We start from the raw sequence: 24,099 nt of genomic DNA, 5'->3' as shown, positions 1-24,099 counted from the left end.
AAAAGGAAGCTCCCTCAATGTCCAGCAACGGGATATTAGATAAAGGGTGAAAAAAAAAAAAAAAAAGCCTACAGCTTTGAGAAATACTAAAGGGAAGCCACTTACATCAACACAGATTCATCTCACAATATGGAGGGATGCCAAGTTGCAGGTTGATACATTTGTGGAAGGTTTAAACACACACAGAATGATACTATTAATATACACCACTCAGGGATTAAAACTCATGTGGTGAAAGTAAAAGAAATGCATGAAAATAATAAAAAACAAATGATGGTTTTGGGGGCAGGGGAAGGATTGAGGAAGGGAATGTAGGACTATCATTATCCTGAGAATATTTTTTAAGCTGGACAGTGGCCTTATACGATTTATTATACCCTTTTGTATGTCCTAATTATTCATAATAACTTATAAAGAAAGAAGATTTCTCTTTCTTCCAAGTAGCGTGAAAGCAGTGTGTCCCACACCTGCCAAAGGACAGGGCCTGCCCTGGTGCTCTTCAAGGACTAGGCCCCTGCAGGTACCCCCTCTCCTGCCTAATCAATGTAATCCTTCTCTGAAGGACCATTCCACAGCCTTTAAACAGCATCTGCTACTCCCTTCTTTAAAGACTCTTTCTGTATTGCCGCATCCCCTAAAGCTACCGTCCTCCCTCCCAGACATGCGGGAAAGAGCTATTTACTCTTAGCGCCTTTCCTTCCTCACTCTCCAACTTGCTTCTGTGCCCAGTTCTCCTTTGAAATTGCTGTCGCCAAGTTCACGGGTGACGTCTGCGTTGACCACCAAATGGACATCTCTGCCCTCGCCAGCAGACAGCAAACTGTCCCTCCTGGAAACCCTGACTCTCCATACCCTCTCATTTTTCTCGCACCTCAAAAGCCCCATCTTTTCCATCTTCCTTGCTGGCTTGATTCTGGCAGCCCTTTTCTTCTCTCTCCATCTGCATCTCCTCTTAGGTGATTTCTGCCAGTTCCATAACTTTCAATGCATCTGTGAGCTCCCAAATATACACTTCCAGCCCAATTTGACATAGCCACATGGATGCCCAGCATGTAAGAGGAACATACAATTCATCATCCAAACACTTCTAAGCACAAAAGCGGGTGCTGTGAATTAAGCTGGAACCACAGACATAACTCGAACCGTCCCAGGGAAGACTGGGACATATGGTCACCCTATATTAGTGTGGCATTTCAGTCATGTTCAAAATGGAAATCTCCAATCAATCCTAAAATCTGTCCCTCACTCTGATTCCCATCTCAGTAAAACCCATTTTTCTCAACACAAAAATCCAGGGATTTGAATGATGAGCCCCACCATCCTTGACTCTTTCCTCTCCCTCATCTGCCATACAGTCTGTGCACAAATTCTATAACATCTACCTGCAAAATATACCTGAAGTCTGACCACTTTCCTGCATTTCCAGAGCCAGCAGCCTGGGCCAAGCCACCCATGTCTCTTGCCTGCTAACCAGCCTCCCTCCTCCTGCATTTTGCCTCTAAGTCTGTTCTCCTCACAGAAGCCAAATGAGCCTTCCAGAGCTTACCTCAGACCATGGTGCCCCTCAATTAAAGCCTTCCACAGGGACTTCCCTGGTGGCACAGTGGTTAAGACTTCATGCTCCCAATGCAGGGGGCCAGGGTTCGATCCCTGGTCAAGGAACTAGATCCCACATGCATGCCGCAACTAAGAGTGCACCTGCCACAACTAAGGAGCCTGCCTGCCGCAACTAAGACCCCGTGCAACCAAATAAATAAATTTTAAAAAAGCCTTCCACAGTGAATGAATAATTGCCATCCCCAACGACACAGATGAATCTCACAAACAGGAGGTTGAATGAAAGAAGCCAGGCACGAGGGAGAACAGACTGCACGACTCCTTTACATAAAGTTCAAAACCAGAAAAAACTAGTCTGTTATCAGAAGCCAGGAGAGTGAGTACTGTTTATTGATCTGAGTACTGGTTTCACAGGGGTACTTGGTTCGTGAAACAAATTCATTATGCTTAGGTACAGTTATGACTTGTGTACTTGGCATACTATACTTCAACCCAAAATTTTAACTTGTTTATTGTCTAGACCACTCTACCACCAGATTTAGGCTCTGGGGGGCAGAGGTCTTGTTGGCTTTTTCACTGCTGCAGCCCCAGAGCCTGGGGAGCTTCTGGGCACACAGAAAGCACTTGACTAGTATTTACAGGGCAGAGAATGCAGTTAAGGCAGCCAGACCGGCAGCAGGGAGAACCCGGGAGGCAACAGCAGTGACCCTCGGGAGTGATGACTAGATCCAAACCGTGGCTAGAGCCCAAATGGAGAGGAAGAGAGAGCTGAGAAAAACTCAGGAGGTAAAATTAAGCTGGTGGGCTTGCTGATTTAACTTTCCAGTTATCTCTCACCTCTCCTAAGATAACAACAACAGTCTTTACAGTGGCCCTAAATCCCTCAGTGGTCTGTCCTCAGTTTCTCTCTGATTCCTTCCTACATCTCCCCCCTCACCCCCTCCACTCCAGCCCCACGGATCTCCTGCTCACCCTGAACCTTTTGAGCAGCTCCCACTCCTCTGCCCAGGACACTCTTCCCCGGGATGTCCCCGTAGTACCCACCCTTGCCTCCTTCTAGTCTCTGCTCCAAAAGTCACCTCCTCAGGGAGGCCTTCCTTGCTTTATTTCTCACCAGAGCTCTCACCACCCTCTGACATACCATGTATTTCACTGTTGATTTATTTCCCATCTCCACACACCGCTGGTTTGTAAGAAGCGAGATCCCATCCTAGGGACTTGCTCTTAACCACCGCGCTACAGGGCCGCAGGTGGCTGCTGCCACGTGGACGCCCTGCGCTCACAGACAAGGGCCCACCCACGTGGACACCCATGCTGCCCCCAGCCCTGTGCCAAGGTGCCCCCAATTGCTTCCCCCATATCCTCAGGCGCTGACAGCCTCCAGCTGGAGCCGGTGCTCCCGGCAGCCTGCCCGCCCCCGTCTGGCGGGCGCCAGCTCCAGGCAGAAGGGCTGGCATGTAATTAGAAACTCCTCAAGCTCCCTAATTGCCAGTTCTTCTCCCAAACCGGGAGGCTGGTGCTATTCTGAGTCGCTTTTGTTGCCGGCTGCCTGAGGTCCGTAGAGAGGAACAGGCTGAGAGCAGATCCAGGCTGGCAAGGGGGTGGCCCTGGACAGGGCTGGTGAAGTCAGAGGGACGGCACGGTTCAGAAGGGCTGGCGAGTGGCCAGAGGCCAAACGTGGCACAGAGAGGGCTGCTGCTCCTCGGGGCCCAGCCTGTGGCCTCCTCCCGCCCTCCTCCAGCGCCCCTGCTCCCACCCACGCCCCAAACAGCGACATCAAAGCAGACAGGCCCATTCATTCTTTATTCAGGTGGCATAAAAATCACTACAAAAACTTTACAAAAGAGCCTTCGGGAGCTAATGCCCCCCGTCCCCTCAGCCACTGAGACACCAGGCAGAGGGGACAGAGGGGAGAGGAAAGAAGGGGAGTCCTGGCAGTGTTGGCACCTCCGAGGACCAGCGGGGAGACTGAGGCGACAGGCGGGGCTGGAGGCTGTTGGGCAGCTCAGGGCAGAGGCAGTCGCACAGGGTGCTCGACCTCCACCCACGTGTTTAACCCCACGACAGTGCTCGGCACCCCCGGGCCACCCCGTCTCCCCAGCCAGGGTGTCCACTTCTCCCTGTCCCTCCCTCTCTGGTAAACAGGCGTGGAGGCGACCCAGCCAACTTCGGGAATAACCTACCTACCTTCCTGACAAAAATGAACCCACAGCTGCCCTTCCGCCCAAGCCCCAGACAAGGACACCCTCTGAGCCCCTTTGGAAGAAATGATGCGGGATCAAGGCCCATGGTTCCCTGATGCCTGCCCTCCTCCCAGCACCACCCCACCCCAAACTCCCCAAGAGGAGAGGAGAGAATGGCTCCCCTCCTCCCCTCTCCCAGACTGCCCCCCAGGCCCCCGCCCGCAATCCCGCAAAGCTGTTTGGAAAGAGTCACATGAGTTGAGAGGCTGGTCCAAGCAGGGACTCGGGATGCTGGCGGCCACAGCCCCTCACTTGGGGCTGCTAGGCTGGGGGTAATCCTCCTCCGAGGGGGGCACAAGTTTTAAGTCAGGGCCAAAGGGCTTGTCTCCGCGGGGGAAGACCTTCTGGTGCTGCAAAAAGTCCCTGTTGTCAGGGGAATCCTGCTGCTCCTTGGGCTCCGGCTGCGCGCCGGGATTGGGGTTCCTCACGCTGCCCACAAAGAGGGGCAGGCTCGTGCTGTCCTCGAGGATGAAGAAGAGGAAGGGGCGGTTCACGCTGAAGGAGGAGAGGGACATGCGGGACATGGCCGTGCTGGTTGTCGCGGCCGCCTCCACGCCGGCCTCTCTGAGCTCCAGTGTGGACTGGTGCTGCACGCTGGACACCACCAGGCTCTGGTCTGAGATCCCACGCAGGTCCGGGGCCTGGAACAGCTCCTGCAGGCCTGCCCAGGCCAGGAGATGGCTGGTCAGAGCTGCCTTCTGCCCCATACGCTGCATGGACCTGCCTGGGAGGGTGTCTGGCATCCCGGCCAGGGAACGCCTTGAACCCACAGACTGCCGGTTAACTCCTATTTAACCTTCATGTATCAGCTTAAAGGTTCCTTCCTCCGGGAAGCCTTCCCTGAGCCCCTGCCCCGAAGTCCAGACAGATGCCTTTTCGATATTTCCCTGGGTGGACTAGAGAGAAGCCCTCTGTCTTATCACTTACGCTGAATTGTAAGTACCTGATTCCTCCTCTGCCGACCCCGTGAGACTGAGCTCTTTGTACCTGGTGGGCTCCTCGTGCCTCTTGCAGGAGAGCCAGCGAGGCTCACCTGCCACCCCTGGCTCTCCACCCAGGATTCTTTGCGATGCTCAGTCTTGGGCAGAGCAGGTCCTCATTCCGTTGCCCCACCCCCTGCCCAGGACAGAGAGTCCGAGGGTGCGTATCAAACCCTCTCACCTCCCTAAGCCCCAGAAAAGGCCAGGACACAAGTCTAGCTCTGACTCAGACCTGCCGGCTGGGGCTTCCTCCTTACCCACCCCCTCAAGCCTGAGCCGGGAGCTGTCGCATGCCCGGCCTCCTTACCCAGCTGGCTGAGGATGGCCACCAGGTCCATTTGGTGTTTCAGATGCAGCTTAGGCAGCTGGACCTTGGTGGGCCTCTCCCGCAGCAAGGGCTGGTGCAGGATGCCCCAGCTCAGGTTAGCCAGCACCTGGGACACGTTCCACTCAAAATGGGTGGGCATGATGACCACAAAGCTCATGTTGTTCTTAAAGGGGAAACGAGCCACCTGCAGGCAAGGCAAGGAGACAGCATGAGGACCAGGAAGCACCCAGGCCGAGGGGGGGACCGGGCCAGCATCGCTCATGAGACAGTCCACCCTTCACAGGTGTATGTGGGGTCTCCCTGTGCCTCCACTTCCTCACCTGTGGAGTAACCTACCTGCACACACTGCAGGCTGACATGTGACGGAAAGAGATGAGCTTTTAAAGCTTCTGGCCGAGTGTCTGCACATAGGTGGCACTCACTCAGTAACTGGTAGTTTTCTCTCTCCTCCTCTGCTACCAGCTAGCCCGTGACTCAGGGTGAGGAACCCCCTGTGTCCGCCTCTCACTTCCATGCGTACAATGGACCAGGTTGTCCTAGCGGAGGAGCCGCTGCCAAGGGCGGTACCCTATCCACTCCTCTCTCCTCCAACAGTGACTTTGCCGGGCTGTGTATTTATACTGTGATTTGGGGTAAGATCTCATGTGAACAGAGTTTCCGCAGCTAAAGAAGTGTGAAAATCACTGGGCTCCATGGGCCCTGGTGGATGTGACTCCTCGGGCTCCAGGCAGAGCACCCAGGGGGCAGGACCCCTGCGGCGGGAGGGGAGTGCCAGTGTCTGGCTACCCGGGCCAGCCCGCAGAGGGCGGGCGAGACAAGAAGAAGACCAAGGAGGGCCAAGGATGGAGACGGAATGGTGAAGGAGGTGTGGGCAGGACACAGCCTGGCGGGAAGGAGAAGCAGGATAGAACTGGTGGGGAGGTGAACGAGATGGACCACGTGTCAGGGGGAACCGGAGAGAAGCTGGGACACTGCTCCAAGGGCCTGCCTCACCCACAGCCCCTCTCAGAAGCGGCCTTGTGAAACTAACCAACACTGCCGTCTCAGCCACAGCCGACTGGCCCAGGGATCAGCTGCTTAGGCCAAGGGGACCATGTTTAGGCTGGAAGCAAGGGAGGCTGCACCTGAGATAGCTTGACATAGCACTCTCTCTAATCAGAATGTTCCATCAGGATGCTGACAAATCCATCCCAATCAGATCCTCCCTTCCAAGGAGCACCGTGTGAGAGCTCAGGTCGCATCTCCCAGGCTTCAGGGTGCTGAGGCCCTGTGCTGCCCCACGACCCATGGGTCCTTGTAATAAACCCCCATAACCAAAGATCACCTGGGACTCAACTCAGTATCCCTTCCTCAAAGAAGGCTCCCTGACCACTCTAGCTAAAATACCTTTCCCCCCACTATCTGAAATTATCCTGTTGATTTATGTTTGTTCGTGCACTGTGTGTCTTCCCTCCGCAGAACAGGGATCTGGTTTCCTTGTGCTCCACTAAACCCGCAGTGCCTGGAGCCTCAGTTTCCCCGGATGGGGGCACAGCGAGACCTTTCAGAGCCACCTGCCCCAGCGACGTGACTGCAAGGAAGGTGGGGCACACCCCTGACCCCTGTGCCTGTTCCACAGGTGCCCACTCCCTTCTCCACCTCCCAGCACCCAAGCCCAGGCTGGGGAGTCAAGGGTGACCTGGATCTCAGGCTGCTCCAGCAGAAACCAGCGCAGCGGGTACGTGTGGGCTTGCATCATGTCCACCGGCACCGTGAACTGCTCGTCCAGGTGGAAAGTGTCTCTCTGCGTGAGATCCGGATCGAACTTCCTCCTCCAGAAGCCTGAATCCAGCAGAGGGCAGGGGCCATATAGACTGGGACCAAGGTAGATTCTACCCCACCAGTCTCTTCCCCATCCCACCCAGAACCCATTTAAGGGATGAAAGGTGGAGGCTGAGGTGCCAGGGGGTGCTGTGCCAGGTGATACCCAGGTAATCTGAGGTCTGTTCCCTGGAGCGATTGCAGAACCTGGGCTTGCGTTCTCCCCTGCCCTGCCATGTTCTCAGGAACCTCCCCTAGGTCTTTTAAGACTCGGTTTCCTCCTAGGGAACTCTCTCCACAACAGCCCCATCCAGTTCCTGGGCCTCCGCCCTGCCACACCATTACCTGTCTCCTACCCTCCCGGCCCAGGCCTGGGGAGGAAGAGGGACCCTCAGAAAAAAGCGTGCCTACGGGGCAGGGGTAGGGTCTGCGGGCAGGGACCCGAGAAGGGGAGGAGCGCACCCTGGAAGTGGATGGCATTGAGGAGAAGCAACACTGTGTCATCTGGCAGATCTGAGAGGAAATCCTCAATCTTCCCCTCTGTGGCCTCCTTCACCCATTGGTTGATGTTTGCCAGGTCATCCCTCTTCCTTCCCGTCAGGCTCATGGGCTTTGCACCAAAGAGCTGTTCTGATTGTTCCACGAAGTCCTCTTTGATGGGAAATCCTACACAGAAGGGCCCACAGGCTGTTGCCCGGACTTGGGCCCCACAACCACCTGTGCTCCAACTGGCTGCCTGAGCCCACACCCGTCTCCCTCACCCCTGTCCACCCCAGGGCACAGCCTAGGGAGTGTCTGCCACCAGCACCTACCTTTCTGCAGGTACATTCTGGCAGCCAATCGGAAAGCCCCAGGGCCCAGGTCCTGGCAGAGGCGGCTGAGCAGGTGGGGGAGGCAGGGCCCTGAGTCCACGTGCAGCACCTGCTGCAGCCTCTGCAGCGTTTGGTTCTGAGCACCTGGAGGGGACACAGCAGCTGTGGTCCTTCCCGCCCCCACTGCCCTCTCCCAACCCTCTTGAATACCTACAGTGAACGTGCCCACGAGACCGCACTTTCTCCTCCCATATCCTGAACTGGTCTGAGGGACAGGACTCCCAAGTTTACTTTCATCTCTGCTGCTGCCAATCTGGGCAACCTCATCCTATTGCCTTCCCTCTCTGGGGAAGGTCCCACAGTGAGACCCTCCAGTCCAACGGAGACATTGTACCTATCATATTCTTGCACAAAAATCACCAGAAGCACATCCTGGGCCCAATCCCTGGGATTCTCATTCACAGAGACTGGAGTCTGCATTTTTACCAAACATCCAAGTGACCCTGATGGAGGAAGCACCTGCTCGTAAACTCTGGGGTAGGTAATGAGTTCCTACTGGCCTCCCAGCTCTGCTGGTCTGGACAGGTGCTCCCACAGTACCTAGTGCCAGGTGAGACAGTGCCAGGGCCACACTCAGAGGCGACAGGATCAGGTTGGGCCTGGTGGAGCTTTGGGCCACCAGGGAGAAGAGGTCTGTGGTGAAGGCCATCATGGCCTGGGCCAGCCTGCGGGTCTGCTCCGGGTTTGGGAACCCCTTGCAGTCTCCTGGGGCCTTCTTTGGGGCAGTCTGGCCACCAGGCTCCTGCAGGGACAGATTAGGGGTCAGTGGGGTCAAGGGGTCAGCTCCAGGTTCTGTGTTGAAGATCTCCTTCAAAGCCCCTGTGCTGGGGACAGCAGGGCCTTGTCCCAGTCCAGACATGCGCAATGGCATTCAGGGGACTAGGTCCCTTCCTCTGGTCCCTCCCACCCTCTCCCTTCAGGCCTCAGCCTCACTGCCACCCTCCCCCCATTTCCTTGCCCCTGCTGATGGCCCTCCTCCCTCAGGCCCCGCCCACTCTTCCCCAGCCCCACCTGGTTGTACCTGGTTGCCCAACTTGAGGAGGGAAAGTAGGGGTAGCTTCTGCTGGGTCTGCCCGCTCATCAGCTGAAGAAAGGAGGAAGCAGATGGAGAGCAACCCTTCCCGCAGGTCTCCCCACCCTGCACCAGCCACAGGCGAGGCCCCCTGGGGCCTTCCTCCCTGCCGTGCCTCTCTCTCCCCAGTACCTGCAGGCCCAAGGGCTCCATGGTGCTCACAGGAGAGAACTGTTGAGAAAGGGACGAGGAGAGGCGAGGGAACCCCTAAAGCCAAGACCTCCCTCGACCCTGCCCCCCTCCTCTTTCCCCGAGACCCCTGGCCTCTCCCGCAGCCACCTCCCCGCCCCACCCAGACCACGGCCCAGGCTCACCGCTGAGCAGGGGCTTCGCAGGCAGGACAAGCTGAGCACCAGGAGCCCCCAGAGCAGCGCCATGTTCCTGTGCGGGATGGGAAGCCTCCGTTCCTTCCTGGCGCCCACACCCGCCCCGCCATGGAATCCCACCCTCACGCTCACGGGCAGCCAAAGTCCTGAGCCATCACCAAGGAGGGGACAGCGACAGCGGCAGCACACACGCCCAAAGCACAGCACTCTGAGCGGTGAATTGCTTGAACTCCTCCCTGAATTGCTTTTTCCCCTTTGTGTTTTCTGGTTGTTCACTTTTCATGCACTGAAAATGTTCTTGTTCATAGGAGGAAAATATTACCCAAACAAAAAAAAAGTCCCCATTCTTCAAGACCTGGTGTTGTGAGTCAGACCTGGGTTTGAATCCAGGCTGTGCCTCTTGGCAGAGGACGTAGGACATCTCCCTTAACCCCTCTGGGCTTTGCCTCATCTTGTAAAATGGTGGCAAAAGTCCCTACCTGTACCCGTGTGTATTGCAGGGACCAACCTAAGTCAGTCTTCGTGAGCCCTGACAACACGGCCTGGCACTCAGCAATGGCTGTTGTCAGTCTAGCCCAAGGGCCCTCTTCTGGGAGGCCTGCCCTGAAGCCTCCTCCGTACTGGGGCTCCCACCCCGGAGCTCCTATCCAACCGGCTGTCCATCGGCCCACCTTTTCTGGCTGGTCTGCTCTCGCCCACAAGGGTGGACAGGACTGTGGTCTCAGCAGGGGTGGTGGGCTGGGCCAGAGACTGGCCTTGTTGACCCAACAGCAGAGCCCAATGAATGACTCTGGCCAGAGCCACCTTTGGACTTACGGAAAACACAGGACCTGGCCCCCTCTCTGCCCCAGGCTGGCTCCGGGAAGCCAGGCTGGCGGGTGGGGATGGGCAGGTCTTGGTCCGGCCTCGGAGCAGGTCTCACACACACCCACCCTGCCCCCATCTCAAGCATCCTTCTATCACCCCTGGCCCCATCCCCATCCCACACGAGGACCCTTGGCCAGGGCCCTGATCTCCAACCTGGGCTTTTGAATCTTCCTGCCAAGAAAACGCTTCCAGTCTTTCACTTCCCAGAGGGACTCCCCCCAGAACCTTCACCGTGGCTCCTCATCACCCCAGGAGGCGGGGAAGGGACAGGCCTCCTGCATAAACTCAGCCCAGACCCCCTCGGCAAGGTGGGCAGCTCCAGGCCAAGCCACCCATCTTACCTCGGCAGGCTCCTCGCTGCTGCACACGATGTCCCTCTGGCCCCACTTGGGTGCTCCCCACGCTCTGCCCGGGTTCCAGCCAGCCCAGCTGAGCCCTCCCCTCCCACCAGGACCTTTGCTCTCAGCCAACCCCTGTTCCAATTGCTTTCTCTTCTGGTAAATATTGACCTGCACATCCGGTTAAACATTGATATTGGGACCAAAAACCCCTTTCCCACCAAGGCATCTAATACTGGGACAGCTACCTGGAACCCCCATAGATGTGGGTCCCACTTGAGCCTAGAGAAAGGAGGTTCAGGAGACGGTCGATGAGGCTGTCCTCAGCCGGAGGGCAGATCCAGGAAGGACAGGGGCCTTCCAGTGACCCCGTGAAGTGAGAGGTTATCCCTGTTTTAGTCAGGCTCAGAGAAGCTGTGTGACCTGCCCAAGGACACAGAGCTGGGCTCAGAGTTACATCCAGGTTCCTACTTCCAATGTCCTTTCCTCACCCCCATAACTGCCTCCCCCTCCCAAGAGGAGGGAAGCGGAAGCTGCAAGAGACGACGCAGGGAACCCAGGATAGGATGCCCATCCTCAACCCTCACGTGCCCAGGCTCCTGGTTGGATGCCTCCAGCCTGGATCCAGAAGGCGGGGGTGGGGAGAGAAAAGATGCGGAGGAACACAGCCTCTCCCAGCACCCTACTTCACCGGGACAATACCTCCTTACACTCCTCAAGGGTGAGCGTTCTGGAAACTGGCCTGGGGCTGCACGAACCAGAAGCCCTGTACCCTGTACCACCTGAAGAACAGAGATCAGGCTGCCTCCCCACCTCCTCACCCTCTCCTCACTGTCCCGGAAGCTGCAGGGTTTCAACTTTTCCCCACCCTAGCACCGTCGTCAAGAAAAGCCTCACTCAGGGACCTCCCTGGTGGTCCAGGGGTTGGGGCTCCGTGCTTCCACTGCACGGCCGAAAAAAAAGAGAAGCCTCACTCGGTTCCATGGCTCTTCCAAAGAATTTATTGATCATATTTACAACTATTGCAAATAGTGAGAAGGCAGCAGAGGCCCAGCCTCAGACCTCATCTCTGCTCCAGAATGTGAGGACCCGGGGATGCCTAGGTCTCCCTGTCCCCTGGAGGAGGGAGACCTGAGATGCAGAGATGATCCTTCTTGCCCCTTCTTTGAGGGTCTTGGACCCACTCCCCCAGGGGCTCTGGACCCAGGGGCTGTCTCATCAGCTCAAGGCACAAACACTGTGGTGACGGGTGGGCAGGCAAGGCATGGGGTTGCTCCTGGCAGGCACCACCGGGCCCAGTCCATCTCCTCTCCTTCGGTCCTGCCCTCTTTCTTCCCCTACTGGTCCCACACTGGGCAGGGCCTGGCTGGGAGGACACTTCAACCCCCACCCAAGGCCCCTAACTCCTGGACCATGGCCAGCCCTTAGAGGCTGAAGTCCAAGCACCATCAGTGTCCTGGACTGGGGCGGCGGCCCGGTCCTTGCAGGACAGGGGCAGAGAGAGCCCAGCAAGGGGTGCTGTGGCTGGAGGCTGGCTAGGCAGGGAGAGTCTCCCTTCCCCTTCCCAGAGCCTCCTGTCCCCATGTGGATGCAGAGGGTGGAGCTGGGGAGAAGAGAGGGCAGCGATGCTTTCCCCAGGCTCTCCCTCTTGCTTCCTGCTGGCTTGGTGGGGCAGCATCGCCCCGAGCCATGACCGAGATCCCTTCTGGCAGCCTCAGTGGCTCTGGGGGTTCAGGAGCCCAGACCTCCACGCCACCTTAGCTGGCAGGCCATGTGGGTACCCAGGGTGTGGGGCCTGAGGCTTGCCAGGAGGGATGTTGCTGGGGAAACAAAGGTGAGGGATGGACTCCCGGAGGACGTGTGCCCACCTCCGCCTGGCCAGCTCTTGCCTCGGACTATGCCAGGAGGCGGATGACCCCGTTGTCTGAGCCCAGCAGGAGGTGGCGTTTGGTGGGCAGCAAGGCCAGGCTGGTGAGCGTGCCACGGAAGTTCTCGGAGCTGAGCTTGGTGGTGGCCTGGGAAGGCGGCTCAAGCAGGGAGCAGACGCCGATCTTGTTGGCCACGGTGCCGGTTACCACCTCGCTGCCGTACAAGTCGAAGGTGTGGATAGGGTCGGATGTTGACTTGTAGTGATGTGTGGGCTTCTGCTCCAGCTCCTTCCAGACAGTCAAGGAGTGGTCAGAGGAAGAGCTGACCAGGACACTGCCCTCCACCGCCTGCCCGGGGAGAGCAGAGCCTCAGCAGGGCCCAGGGTCTTCCTGTTTCCTCCCACAGTATCTCCCAGGAAGACAGGGCATCCTGAGCCGGGGACAGGCTGCCACCCTCCCACGTTATATTAACGTTAGTTAAAAGGAATATATTAAGTGTCATCAACCTAGTCATCATTATAATTTGGGCACTTACTACGTCAAGCATTGTATTAGGTATATTAAACATCTTACCATGGTTAATCTTCATAACAACTCTATGAGGAAGCTGTTGTCATTGTTCCCATTTTACAGAGGAAAACACTAAGGCTCAGGAAAGTTAAGTAATCATACAAGGTCACAGAACCAATAAGTGGCAGAGCCAGGATTAACACCCAGGCTGACCCCAGAGACCTCCTGATGCTTTCTTGGAAAGTCAGAATTTAGAGGCACCCAGAACCCAGGATCCCCTGGGGCGCCCTGGAGGGAACCAGGGGCTGCCTGCCCCCAGCAGTGGCAGTGCATGTCCCCTGGCTGCCACTTAGGATGGGGAGGGAGTCCCAGTTGCCTGGAAAAACCCTCCCACAAAGAGCCCTGTTCCTCCCCTCCTGCACCTCCCTGAGCAGTTCCCTGAGGTCTGTGATTGAAAATGGGCTGGGGGTGGAGGTGGGGGCAGGATTCCCATGCCCGATCCGCCCCTGCCCGCACCGGGACAGCCCAGCTGGGGGCATGGACTCTGCTCAGTGGTCTGGGGGCAGTAAACAGCCTCCCAGCTGAGCTTTATTTAACCTGACTGGGTCACGGACAGGGCCCGACCCCTGATCCTCCAAGCAAGACAAATATGGACAAGGGTTACTCATTAGAACATCACCAGGAAGCAGCAGGGTCAGCTCGGCCCCCCGGTTCCACCCAGAGGCCAGCCTCCTGCCGAGGCCCCCGTGGTGCAGCTGGCTCCTGACCCTCCCTGCCCATCAGTCCTCGGGCAGGTATAAGGGAGGTCAGCTGGAGCCTGTCCTGGGTGGGCTCTAAGCAGAGGTGAGGGCTGGAGCAGTCAGCCAGGAGGGGAGGGGGACCAGGTCTGTCACCTTGATCTGCAGGATGTCCCCTTCATGGGCAGGCCAGCCACGCAGAACCAGGCCCGTACGGGTGTCCAGGAGCACCATGAAGCCCGAGGAGAAGCCGGCCACCACACTCCGGCCGCTGGGGCTGACAGCCAGGGAGCGGACGAGTCCAGGGTTCAGCCCGCCGCTCAGGCGGAACTCATGCTGCGGGCAGAGGAAGACAAGCTGAGGCGCCACCGCCTGCTCCCACCCGCATCTCCCCGAGGTCCAGCTCATGCCCCAACCCACACAGCTGGAAGGCCTGAGCCTCGTCCCCCATCCAGGGGGGGCTCCCCAAATCCCGGGCCAGAGTCCCCCCCCCACCCCAGGGTTTGCTGCTGCGTGTGATCCATCACCAAAGAGAAACTCTGCCCTGGCCTCCTCTCTTCAGGGGTCTCTCCTCCCTGCCAGGCACCCAGGCCAGGGCTCAGGGAACAGGCTGCCCCTGACCTGCAGGCCAGGCTTCCGGCAGTCTACAAAGCGCAGGGTCGAGTCAGAGCTGGCCATGGTGATGCTGGTGTGGGGGGCGGGCATGACAGCCACAGCGGTCAGGGGCACCCGGCTGTCCGACGGCTCCACCATGCGAAGGGTCTTCCCTGGGAAGGAAAGGCACGGTGGATCTGGGTCCCAGCCACTGATGGAAGAGCCCCGACTCCTCGTATCCCCCCAACCCACCCCATACCTGTCTCCCACATCCCAGGAAACCTCAATAAATGCTGCTAAAGATGTTTCTTGACCCTCCCACCTTCCTACTTCCATGGTCAAGCCAGGCCGCTCTCTTCACACAGCACCCCCGCCGAAAGCTACCTCCCCACCACCTACCTCAATGCTACTCTACCTCCTCACCCCCTGCTTTTTAACCTTATTTCTGCCTACAATGATGACAAAAAATAAGTGAGCAACTGTTTACCAACCAGGTACTACGTGCTCCACGTTAAGCCAAACCCCTATGCGTTATCTTCTAAAGCAGCTGTTCTGATTCCCATTTTGCAGATAGGAAAACTGATACTTCCAGCAGCAGAGTGACTTGCTCAAGGTCACTCGGCAAGTAAGTTGGCAGAGCCGATTCAAACTTGGGTATGACGGATTCCGAGTCTTAGACGTCCCTCTCTGTGGCCTCACTGGGTCACCCTCAACCACGTACCATTACACCCCAACCCACCACCCTTGGTGGAGTACCAGACAGCAGCAACAGAACAGGCCTCACCTGGGCCCGCTCACCTGTGAAGGGGTCCCAGACGTGCACAGCCCCGTCACAGCTCACCACGCACTGCGGGGCCTCAAGCTGGCCCACAAAGAAGACACTCTTGCGGTGCTGGGCATAGACGAGGCGTGAGGCTGTCTCACTGGTGCCGTCCCCAGAGTTGTAGAGGGGCCAGAGGCGCACGGTGCGGTCCTTGCTGCCACTCAGGAAGAAGTCCTCGCTGCTCAGGGGCACCACACACTTGACGGCCCCTGAGTGGCCAGGGAAGCTCTGCAGGCGGATCTGGTGGAAGTGAAAGTGGGCATCCTGCTGGTTCACGCCGATCTCGTACTGCCAGTACGCCAGCCAGTTCCCACTCAGCCCGTGCGCGCTCCGCGGCAGCTCCCGCTTCAGCGCGTTGTCCTCGCTCTGGCTGCCGAGGTCCCCGCCACCCACCCCGGAGATGGGGCCCAGCGGGCCGGGGCTCTCAGGCTGGGAGTCATCGGGGATCTGGATGCGGTTGCCGACCAGGACGCTCCCAAAGGTCCCCGAGTGGCCGTCGTCCTGGGGGCAGCCCCCACCCTGGGGGTCCCACTCAGGGCCGGTGCTGGGTGCGGTGGGCTCCACGCTGGCAGGGCTGCAATTGCTTGGGCTGATGCTCTCCAGATACAGTCCCGCCAGCTCCCCCACCAGCTCGTGGTTGGGGATGATTTTCCGGATGATGTCACCTGGATGGGAGTGGGAGAGGTCCTGAGATTAGGGGAGATGGCAAGCGACTGCCACCACCCACCCAAGGGCTTGGGAACCACAGAAGGCAGGGTAGGTACTGTCTGTGCAACTCTAAGCAAGTAACTCTTCATCTCTGAGCCTGTTTCCTCCCCAGGAAAACGTGGATTCATTCCTTCAGTATGGACACGTGAGCATCTTACACATGTGCTGCGTGCCATGCTGGGCATCAGAAACAGAACGGTGAACAAGACAGGTCATGCTCTCCCTCCCACAGCCTAGATTTCAGTGGTGGGATGACAACATATCTGACCAGGGCTGTTCGTCCTATTCAGGGCAATGGCACACGTAGACACTTGGCACAGGGCCCGGCCTATACGGGAAGCTACGTGAACAGTGGGCTGCTCATTCCTCTCAGACAGCTGCTAAGACGTCAGCCCGGCAGCCTGACTCCCCTGCCTGCCCCAGGGACAGGCCAGGCTGCTCCCGTGCCTCCTTGCCGGCCAAAGCTCAATCCCTGTTTATACGTCACTGGGACTCAGGGACCTAAGGCCAAATCCCTTTGCTCTGACCCAGAGAACTGTGCTTAACACCCACTCCTGACTCTAGGGGCTGGGGGAGCATGGGGCCCTCCCAGGGGAAGAGCTGTAGCCACAGAGGCTGGGAGGGGACGTGATGGGCCAGTACCCAACAGGCAGGAGAAGGGCACGTAGATTGTATACGCCATCTCCAAGGTGAACACTTTCTGCAGCTCATCCAGCAGGGTGGGGTCCACAGGCCGCAGCTGCCCATCGGAGAAGGCCACCTTTGGCAGCTGGCCCTCACTGCGGCCCACGGACTCCAGCTTCAGATCCTGTGGGCAGGAAGCCCGGGGAGTCAGCGGAGGCCACGGCCCCTGGCCAGCCCACCCCAGCCAGGTAGGTCTGCCCACCTGGTGCTGAAGCTCATGCAGCTGAGAGAAGATTTGAAAGAAGGTGGCCACGGGCTCGCTCAGGTGCTGCTGGACCATCTCCTGTCCGATGCGCAGGCAGATGAGGGCGATGAGGCTAATGGTTTTCATACACAGGACAGTCCGGGCCTGGGCTCCACTTGGGAACCTGGAAATAGAGCTTATAAGCTCCAGCCCCCACTGACTCTGCAGGGCTTCCCCAGATCTATCCAAAGCTGTAAATGAAAGGAGCTATAAGACCAACTGGTCCAGACCAGATGAGGAAACGAAGGCACAGGACAGGTGTGGCTTGCTCAGGGTCACCCAGCTGGGATGAGAACCAGGACTCCTGACGCCCCGCACCCCAGGTCACCCCCTCAGCTGGGCTGCTCCCCTGTGGGGTGGTGCAGGGCCCTACCCCGTGACGAGGGAAGTGAGGAAGCTGAGCACGGGCAGCAAGACCTCGTGGCTGATACGGGGCAGGATGTCCATGAGGGTGGTGTCTGAGAGGTACACGATGATCTTCTGGGTCAGAGTCACTGCTGCCAGCAGCCCCGCCTCCTTGCGGCTGTTCAGTCGACTGGGGCCTGAGGTACTACCCGGGGCCACCTAGGGCCACAGAGCAGATGAGGGCCAGGTTGCCTCACAGACCGCCGGGAACCCAAAGAGGTCCTGGGTCGGCCCTCAGGCTCCTCAGCCGCCCAGACCCCGGCTGCCAAACGGTGACTGACCAGGTAGCTGATGTAGGGCAGGTACTGGTAGGTGAGGACGGGCTCCCCGTACAGGTGGGCAACGTGGAGGAGGCAGCTGAGCACGGGTCCCGATACTATATCGCCCAGTATTGGTCTCTTCTGGTAGATGTTGCCCACACTCAGCGGGGGGCTCTCGCCACTGCTCACGGTGAACTGCTGCCGGGTGGGCCCTGCCAAGGAAGGGCCAGCAGCCTTGAGCAGCTAGTGGAGGGCAGGAGGCCAGCAGCCTTGAGCAGCTAGTGGAGGGCAGGAGGCCAGCAGCCTTGAGCAGCTAGTGGAGGGCAGGAAGGTGGGCCTTCAGGGACTGCGGTGGCCACTCCTGCTCACTCTAGCTTGGGGTCTCCCCGTGCCTCACCCAAGGAAGGAAGGAGCTTACAGACTGGGACCCAGGACCGGGCCAGGAGATGGTCCGACGTGAAAGTGGGAAGGATCCGCTACAGGGGGCCGAAGATGGGCAAAGGGCTGGAGGAAGCCCCATCCCCGGCCTTACCAACATAACACGACGTCAGCAGGCGGAGCAGGTTCCGAGCCACGTGGCGAGAGGCCACGGTGGGGCCGAGCTTGGCGGACAGCCAGCGGACCATCTTGCAGGCCGTATCTGCAGGGCGGGAGCAGGCCCTGAGCTCATCAGATAACGGCGGCTCACTACTCCCCCACCCCACCCCACCCCACGGACCCCGCCTAGCCGACGCGGACGCCAACTCTGCCCAGGAGCCCAGCCAGCACCTGGCCACCCCACGCCACCACCCTCCCTTTAGCAGCGGCAGAGCTGGCCTGCGGGAGTCTGGCTTTGGGGCTGCTCCAGGCACCTCTACTCGGGCATACCCTGCAGGAAGGTGACCCTTTCAGTGAATCTCCCCCAGCTCCGAAATGAGGCCCTGGCTACCACCCCCTCTGGCCTCTTCCCCTTCCACTTCTCTTCACTCTCTCAGTCTAACCACACTGGCCTTTCACAGATTCTTTAATGGAACCGTGACAGCCTCAGCGCCTCGCACATGCTGTTCCCTCTGCCTGGAATGCTCTTCCCACCGCAGAGCCTGCCATTTTTGCCCAGCTACCTCCTCCTCGTTGAACCTCAGCAGGCCCTACTTCCAAGGAAACCTTCTCTGACACCTGAAAATGAGATCTAAGCCCATGTTATATTCCCTTGTGGTAGCCAGCCACGTTGTTTGTAGCACTAACAGAACTCGTGCTTACGGAAGACTGCCTACAGCATGGACGTGAGCTCCAGGAGGGCAGGCCCATGGCTCTGCTGCGTGTGGATCTGCTCGACCCACTGCTTGGCACAGGGCAGGGGCTCCGCACACGATGACTCTCAGACCGACGTCTCCAGGCCTGAGGACTCACCAAGAAGGATCTCCTGCTCCTTGCCCTCCGACCGCTCGGTCAGCGGCTCCTCTTCTTCCTCCCCGTCGGCCCCGCCGTCACCGGCCACAACCGTATCCATGGACAGCACCGTGTTGGACAGCGTGAGCTCAGACGCCTCGGGGACCTCATCTTGCTCCCCCTCCCCCTCCTCCAACACCACACAGCCTTCCTCCTCCTCCTCTTCCTCCTCGGAGCCCTCGCTTTGCTTCAAGTCCTGGCTGCTGTCACCTGACCTGAGGCTGCTCTTGTCCGCCGGGGCGCCCCCCTCGTCTGCCACGCGCTCCTCGCCCAGGGAGGCCTCGCTGGGGCTGCTCTTGTCACTCAGCCGGCCCAGGCTCACAGCCTCAGCCTCCTGGGGCTGAGGGGACTCGGCCACGTAGAGCCCGGCCTGGAAGTCCTCCGTCTCAGGGAGGTCGGCCTGGTCGTGGAAGCTGACGCCAGACGTGTAGTCCAGGAGGCCCAGGCCCGAGGAGGCAGCAGGCTGCCCATCCATCTGGATCTCCTCCCCAAAGGCACAGGAGCTGGGCCTGGCCCCCGGGAGCCCACTTTCCTCATCCTCTGCAGCCCCCGCCAGGCCCTTGCTTTCCTCCTGGGAGGCCTCCACACCCGCCAGCACCTGCAGGACGTGGGGCAGCAGGTGGACGAGAAAGGCCTGCAGGCCCAGCCGCACCATTAGCTGGGCCACAAAGCAGTCGGTGTACAGGTAGAAGCGCCCGTGGAGCCGGCAGGGGCTCTCGTAGGCACCAATGAGAGGCTTCAGTAGGTACTTGTTAGCATTTTTGGGGCCCAGTGCCTTGGCGACAGGTTCAAATAGGTACCAGGCCGTATACACGGCTGTGTGCTCCTCAGACATGAGTGACAGCACAAAAGGCAGCAAGATCTCCAGGCCCTCGGGGGTGATGTCACCCAAAACTGCACCCAGTTGCTGCCACAGAGCAAAGACCAGCTCCCGCCCCTGGGCCTCGTCCTCCACGTGCCTTGCCTGGTACAAGAGGATGAACTTGTGCAGCGCAGGGAAGTACGGAGGGAAGGGAACCACGGAGCTGAAGGGGCTGAGGAGCTGGGCCGGGCCGGGCGGGGGCAATCCCTGGGAGACGGGCCTGTACTCAAACAGCGGGTCCAGCTTGCCCCTCCCTGCAACCACGGGGCCTTGACGGCCACTGAGCTGCAGGAGCGTGTCCAGCACGGGCTGCAGAGACACAGGGACCTCCTTGGGATGGCGTGTGCAGAGCCCCCGAACAGCCTCGAAGCGTACCCACAAAGGCGCATCAGGCTGCAGTGTCCGGACCCTGGTGGCAAACACCATCTCAGCCAACAGGACACCCAGCGCCTGCATGTCCCGATGGAAGAGGTCCCGCAGCTGCACGGCTCGCTGGACCTGGGGCTGCTGAGGCACCTCCAAGCGGCCCCCCAGGCCTTTGGTCAAGAAGTTGCCCAGTTTCTCCAACTCTTCCAGAGCCTGCAGAGGACTGAAGCCCTCCGGAAGAAGAATCTTGCCCTCCTCACCTTCCCCGGGGTCTACCCCAGCAGCTTTGTTCCGGCGGCCTGGTCGAGAGGCTGAGGCCCCTGAGAAAGGCAGGAGGCCTGGAGGGGCTTGACTAGAAGAGGAGGAGGAGGAGGAGGAGGAGGAGGAGGAAGAGGGGCCCAGCTGGTCACCTGCCTTCCCAGTGAGGGAGATGGAATCCAGAGCTTCTGTGGCCTGCTCCAAGTCATCTTCCCCCACCACGGGCCTGTCCCTGGTCCAGGCAGCCTCATGGGGAGTGGCCTCCAAAACCGGCCTGCCCGTTCCGTTCGTAAGCTGTGCTGGGAAGTCCTCCCGGCCCATGCTCTCCTGGATGGTCTGGAACAACAGCCTGGGGATGAGTGGAGGTTCAGGGGCAAGGGCAGGGGCCCCGGCCAGGCGCCGGGGGTGCGGCTGATCGAAGAGCTGCACCACGCCGTAGCTGGTCAGGTGCGTGTGGGCGTCCACCAGGTGCAGACACACATTCTTCTCCTTCACGGCCTCCTTGCCCTGGAGTTTGTAGCCGAAGGTGAGGTCAATCCAGTGGTGTAGGTCCTGGGACACCTCTCGGCTCTCCAGCAGCGCCCGGTGGGCAGCCACGAACTCCTGGCTGGAGCTGCACCAGGCCGGCACGTCCAGGTCGGGCATGTCAGGGTGGATGGAGCAGAAGATGGAGGGATCGGTGTAGAACTCGGGGATGCACTCATCAGGTGTCCAGCTCTGCATACGCTCCATGCTTGCGGGATACTCATGGGGCTCCCACTGCGCCCGCACGTGTCCACAGAGCACCGACCGGGGTGTGCGCCGAGCCTTGTACACATAGTACGTGATGTCAGAAAGCACGTCAGAGATGTGGTGAGGAACGTGCGGTGGCTCCCCGCCCCCCGCGCCACCTGCCACAAACGCCTGCCGCGTCATCTCATACGTGAAGTCCAGCTGTTTATCCCCCTTGTTGAGGCGGAACTTGGACTTGCGCAGGTCTCGGAAGCGCCCCCGGGGCGTGGTGAAGTCCACCACCCAGGGCAGCACTGGGTGGTAGTTGGGGTCCCCCTGCCGCCGACCTGCCAACCGATTCAGCTGCATGAGGTAGTGGAAGTTGCTGATGCGGCCATGGACCCAGTCTAGCATGAGGTCCCTAAGTTCCTCCTGGCAGGTGGGACACCCAGGTCCCCCTCCTCCCTCCTCTCCAGGCTCAATGCCTGCCCCATTTCTTGCTACAGAGATCTCCTCCTTCTCATCCTCTTTGAGCTTCTCGTAAGCACTCAGGTCCAGCCGTAGCTCACTGCAAAGCTTCTCATCCACAGCGATGTGGTGCAAAGATAGGGCCCCACAGGCCAGTCCCTGGCGGTGACAGGCATCCATGGCCCTCAGCACGCGGAAGAGAATGAAGAGCACCTTGGCTTGGCTGTTGGTCAGCTTGGCAGGGCTGAAGGTGACCACGTCATGCAGGGAGAACTGCACATAGGGGTGCACCACATACAACATCTCTGGTGACTCCAACAGAGCCTCAGCTCTCAGAAGACTGGGAGAGGCAGGGTTGCCCCGAGGAGGACAGGGGCTATCTCTGGCATGTGATGGGCACTGGGTAGCTTCGCCCACTGGCAGGAAGGGGCAACCATAGACCCTCTGCAGAGCTTGTCGTACTGAGTCCAGGGCAGGGACACCTGCAGGGGCAGGGCTATGACTGTAGGGCTGCCCATAAGTGTGATACGCGTGGCGCCACAGGTTGCGATAATTCTGGGCAGCCACATCCTGCATGAAGCGAGTGAGGGTCTCCGGGCTGCCGGACCCCTCCTCAAAAGGCAGGGAGCCCAGCGGGTAAGAGAGCCTCTGTTTCCGCAGCCCGTGGACCTCCACACGCGTCCAACCGGGGGGCAGCCTCTGCACGGAGCGTTGCAGGAGAGTTCTGACTTCCGCTTCGCCCAGGCCTTCAGCGCGGGGACACGGTCCCGGGGGCAGCCGGCGCTCGCGGAGGCTGGCCAGCCAGCGCGCAGGCACTAGGGCCACCACGTGGGTGCCCCCCGGGGCTGGAGCCAGCTGCCGGGCATCGATGTTCAGGTCTCTCTCCACGCTCCGGAGCAGCTCCTCCATGTCGGGGCTCGGGGGTGGCGACCAGCCCTCGGCCTCGGTGGTAAGAGCGACTTCCCGCCCCCTGCTCCCCTGGGCCATCCCCTCCTGGCCGCCTGGGGGCGGCGCGGGGCTGAGCCCGGCCACGGCCCTCCTCGCCACAGCTTCCGGGGTGCCAAGCCGGGTGGGTGGGGATGGGCGAGGGACAGGGGCTGGGACGGAGGAGGCGGGGGTGGGCCGAAGACAGAGGGGGCGCTGGGGCGCACTTACCCCTCAGCAAGGTCCTGCACTCCGGGAGCGGCAGGGCGGGGGATGCGGGACGCCAGCGCCGGGCTCCACTGTGACGGGTCAGCTGACGCTGCTCACGTGATCGCCCCGGCACGGAAACAACCGCACGTGGCTCGACTGGTCCGGGGAACCCCGCCTCCCGCCCGCGCCACCGCCCGGCCGGCCTCGGCGCCCTCCCTCCCAGCGCTCTGCTGGGCCCGGTGGCGGATTCGCTTCCTCGGGGTGAAAGGGGCAGGGGAGGGGGATACTGAGCGACCCACGGGATTTCCCCTCCCCTTCCTACTTCCTCCTTCATGTGCTGGGTCGCGGACCTAGGGAGGCTTTCCCTAGAGATGGCACACTTTAAGTAGCTGATCATCCCTGCCACCACCCCACCTCCCTCTGGTTTTACAGAGAAGAAACCCGGAGCCGAGATGGGACTTTTGACATAAGTCCCTTCACCGCCTCCATGCTGCCTACCAAAAAAAAGAGCTTTTAGTTTTCCAAAATATTTCATCAGTAACATTCCATTTGGCCCTCACAACACTCAGTGAGGTAGGAGGGACGGTTACTATTTATATTTTACAGGTGAAAACCAAGAGCCTCCAAAGAGGCTTGTCCAAGGGTTAGAATGGAGACTTAGAAGGTGGTGCACAGATCCTTTTCCCTGGAGTCCTCCCCACTGACAGACCTCTTAACGCCTTTTTTTTTTTTTTTTTTAATTCTGGGCAGTCTTGGGGAGAGAAGAGGCCCAGGCTCAAAGGCCTGGAGTTCGTGGGAGGAAATGTTTCCCCAAGACTTCCTGTTGAAGATCTGCCTCTGCTTTGCTACAGAGCCTGCCTGCTGTGGTCAGAGCCTTGCAGATGCCACGGTGGCTGGGGGGAGGGTGCAGCACGAACAGGGAGCGGAAACCAGTGAGCTGGCACCAAAACTACAGGACTCCTTCAAGGGGTCTCGGTTCTGACTCATTTGCAGGATAGATAGGCCGATGTCTGCGGTGAACCCACTGTCTGTTTTTTGAGTCCCACTCCTAGAAGGAGAGTTTGCCTCATGTAGGAGTCCGGCGTGGAGATGTGGGAGCTCCATAAAGGCACTTAAGAAAAAAATAAAGTCCTAATTAGAGAGGAGACAGGAATGGCTCAGCCATGATCTAGTTCCATCTATCTTTCTTGAAGGGGCAGCTGGAGCCCCTGATGTGCTTGGTCACATGACCTTGGGCAGTAATAACTTACAGCCACCGTTTTTTTTTTTAATTTATTTACTTTTCATTTTTGGCCGCATTGGGTCTTCCTTGCTGCACATGCGCTTTTTTCTAGTTGCGGCGAGTGGGGGCTACTCTTCGTTGCGGTGTGTGGGCTTCTCATTGCTGTGGCTTCTCTTGTTACGGAGCACGGGGCTCTAGGCACACGGGCTTCAGTAGTTGTGACACACAGGCTCTAGAGCACAGGCTCAGTAGTTGTGGTGCACAGGCTCAGTAGTTGTGGCGCATGGGCTTAGTTGCTCCGCAGCACATGGGATCTTCCCGGACCAGGAATCAAACCCGTGTCCCCTGCATTGGCAGGCAGATTCCCAACCACTGAGCCACCAGGGAAGTCCCACAACCACCACTTATGAGCGCTGATTAGGAGCCAGGCATCG

General features: G+C 59.1%; 2 protein-coding genes across 11 annotated transcripts; both read right to left on the bottom strand.

The window, feature by feature from the left end:
- Positions 1-3,341: 3,341 nt before the first annotated feature.
- On the bottom strand, positions 3,342-10,485 carry SERPINF2 (serpin family F member 2). 5 transcript variants are annotated; one of them, XM_036838307.1, is made up of 10 exons: positions 10,387-10,485; positions 9,167-9,233; positions 8,985-9,023; positions 8,802-8,864; positions 8,321-8,522; positions 7,721-7,864; positions 7,371-7,574; positions 6,787-6,929; positions 5,088-5,292; positions 3,342-4,461 (listed from the first exon to the last, which is right to left on the bottom strand). In XM_036838307.1, the coding sequence occupies exons 2-10, from the start codon at positions 9,227-9,229 to the stop codon at positions 4,049-4,051; spliced, it is 1,476 nt and encodes a 491-aa protein (XP_036694202.1). In that variant the 5' UTR covers positions 9,230-9,233; positions 10,387-10,485; the 3' UTR covers positions 3,342-4,048. The 5 variants fall into 5 exon arrangements, with proteins under 5 accessions (XP_036694202.1, XP_036694203.1, XP_036694204.1 ...); XM_036838308.1 differs by lacking the exon at positions 10,387-10,485 and adding an exon at positions 9,850-10,369; XM_036838309.1 differs by lacking the exon at positions 10,387-10,485 and adding an exon at positions 9,687-9,839.
- An 876-nt stretch (positions 10,486-11,361) lies between these two features.
- Positions 11,362-22,529, bottom strand: WDR81 (WD repeat domain 81). 6 transcript variants are annotated; one of them, XM_036836932.1, is made up of 10 exons: positions 18,606-22,529; positions 17,749-17,856; positions 17,238-17,428; positions 16,925-17,115; positions 16,510-16,675; positions 16,266-16,431; positions 14,891-15,580; positions 14,120-14,265; positions 13,655-13,834; positions 11,362-12,599 (listed from the first exon to the last, which is right to left on the bottom strand). In XM_036836932.1, the coding sequence occupies exons 1-10, from the start codon at positions 22,294-22,296 to the stop codon at positions 12,279-12,281; spliced, it is 5,850 nt and encodes a 1,949-aa protein (XP_036692827.1). In that variant the 5' UTR covers positions 22,297-22,529; the 3' UTR covers positions 11,362-12,278. The 6 variants fall into 6 exon arrangements, 4 of the variants coding, with proteins under 4 accessions (XP_036692827.1, XP_036692828.1, XP_036692829.1 ...); XM_036836933.1 differs by having other exon boundaries at positions 11,362-12,539; XM_036836934.1 differs by having other exon boundaries at positions 17,749-17,876; positions 18,606-18,742.
- Between the last annotated feature and the right edge of the window lie 1,570 nt (positions 22,530-24,099).

The sequence above is a fragment of the Balaenoptera musculus genome, chromosome 20, assembly GCF_009873245.2.
Source record: "Balaenoptera musculus isolate JJ_BM4_2016_0621 chromosome 20, mBalMus1.pri.v3, whole genome shotgun sequence".
Lineage (NCBI taxonomy): Eukaryota > Metazoa > Chordata > Mammalia > Artiodactyla > Balaenopteridae > Balaenoptera > Balaenoptera musculus.
This window is presented reverse-complemented; position numbering and strand designations above follow the sequence as displayed.

Excerpts from the sequence above, each read along its gene's own strand:
- SERPINF2 (XM_036838307.1), bottom strand. The coding sequence starts at position 9,229 with ATGGCGCTGCTCTGGGGGCTCCTGGTGCTCAGCTTGTCCTGCCTGCGA. Across the intron at positions 8,523-8,801 it reads TCCTCAAGTTGGGCAACCAG|GAGCCTGGTGGCCAGACTGC; the intron begins GTACAACCAGGT and ends CTGTCCCTGCAG. Across the intron at positions 4,462-5,087 it reads GGCCATCCTCAGCCAGCTGG|GCCTGCAGGAGCTGTTCCAG; the intron begins GTAAGGAGGCCG and ends TGGCCTGGGCAG.
- WDR81 (XM_036836932.1), bottom strand. The coding sequence starts at position 22,296 with ATGGCCCAGGGGAGCAGGGGGCGGGAAGTCGCTCTTACCACCGAGGCC. Across the intron at positions 17,116-17,237 it reads TGCCCTACATCAGCTACCTG|GTGGCCCCGGGTAGTACCTC; the intron begins GTCAGTCACCGT and ends CTGTGGCCCTAG. Across the intron at positions 16,432-16,509 it reads TGCATGAGCTTCAGCACCAG|GATCTGAAGCTGGAGTCCGT; the intron begins GTGGGCAGACCT and ends TCCTGCCCACAG.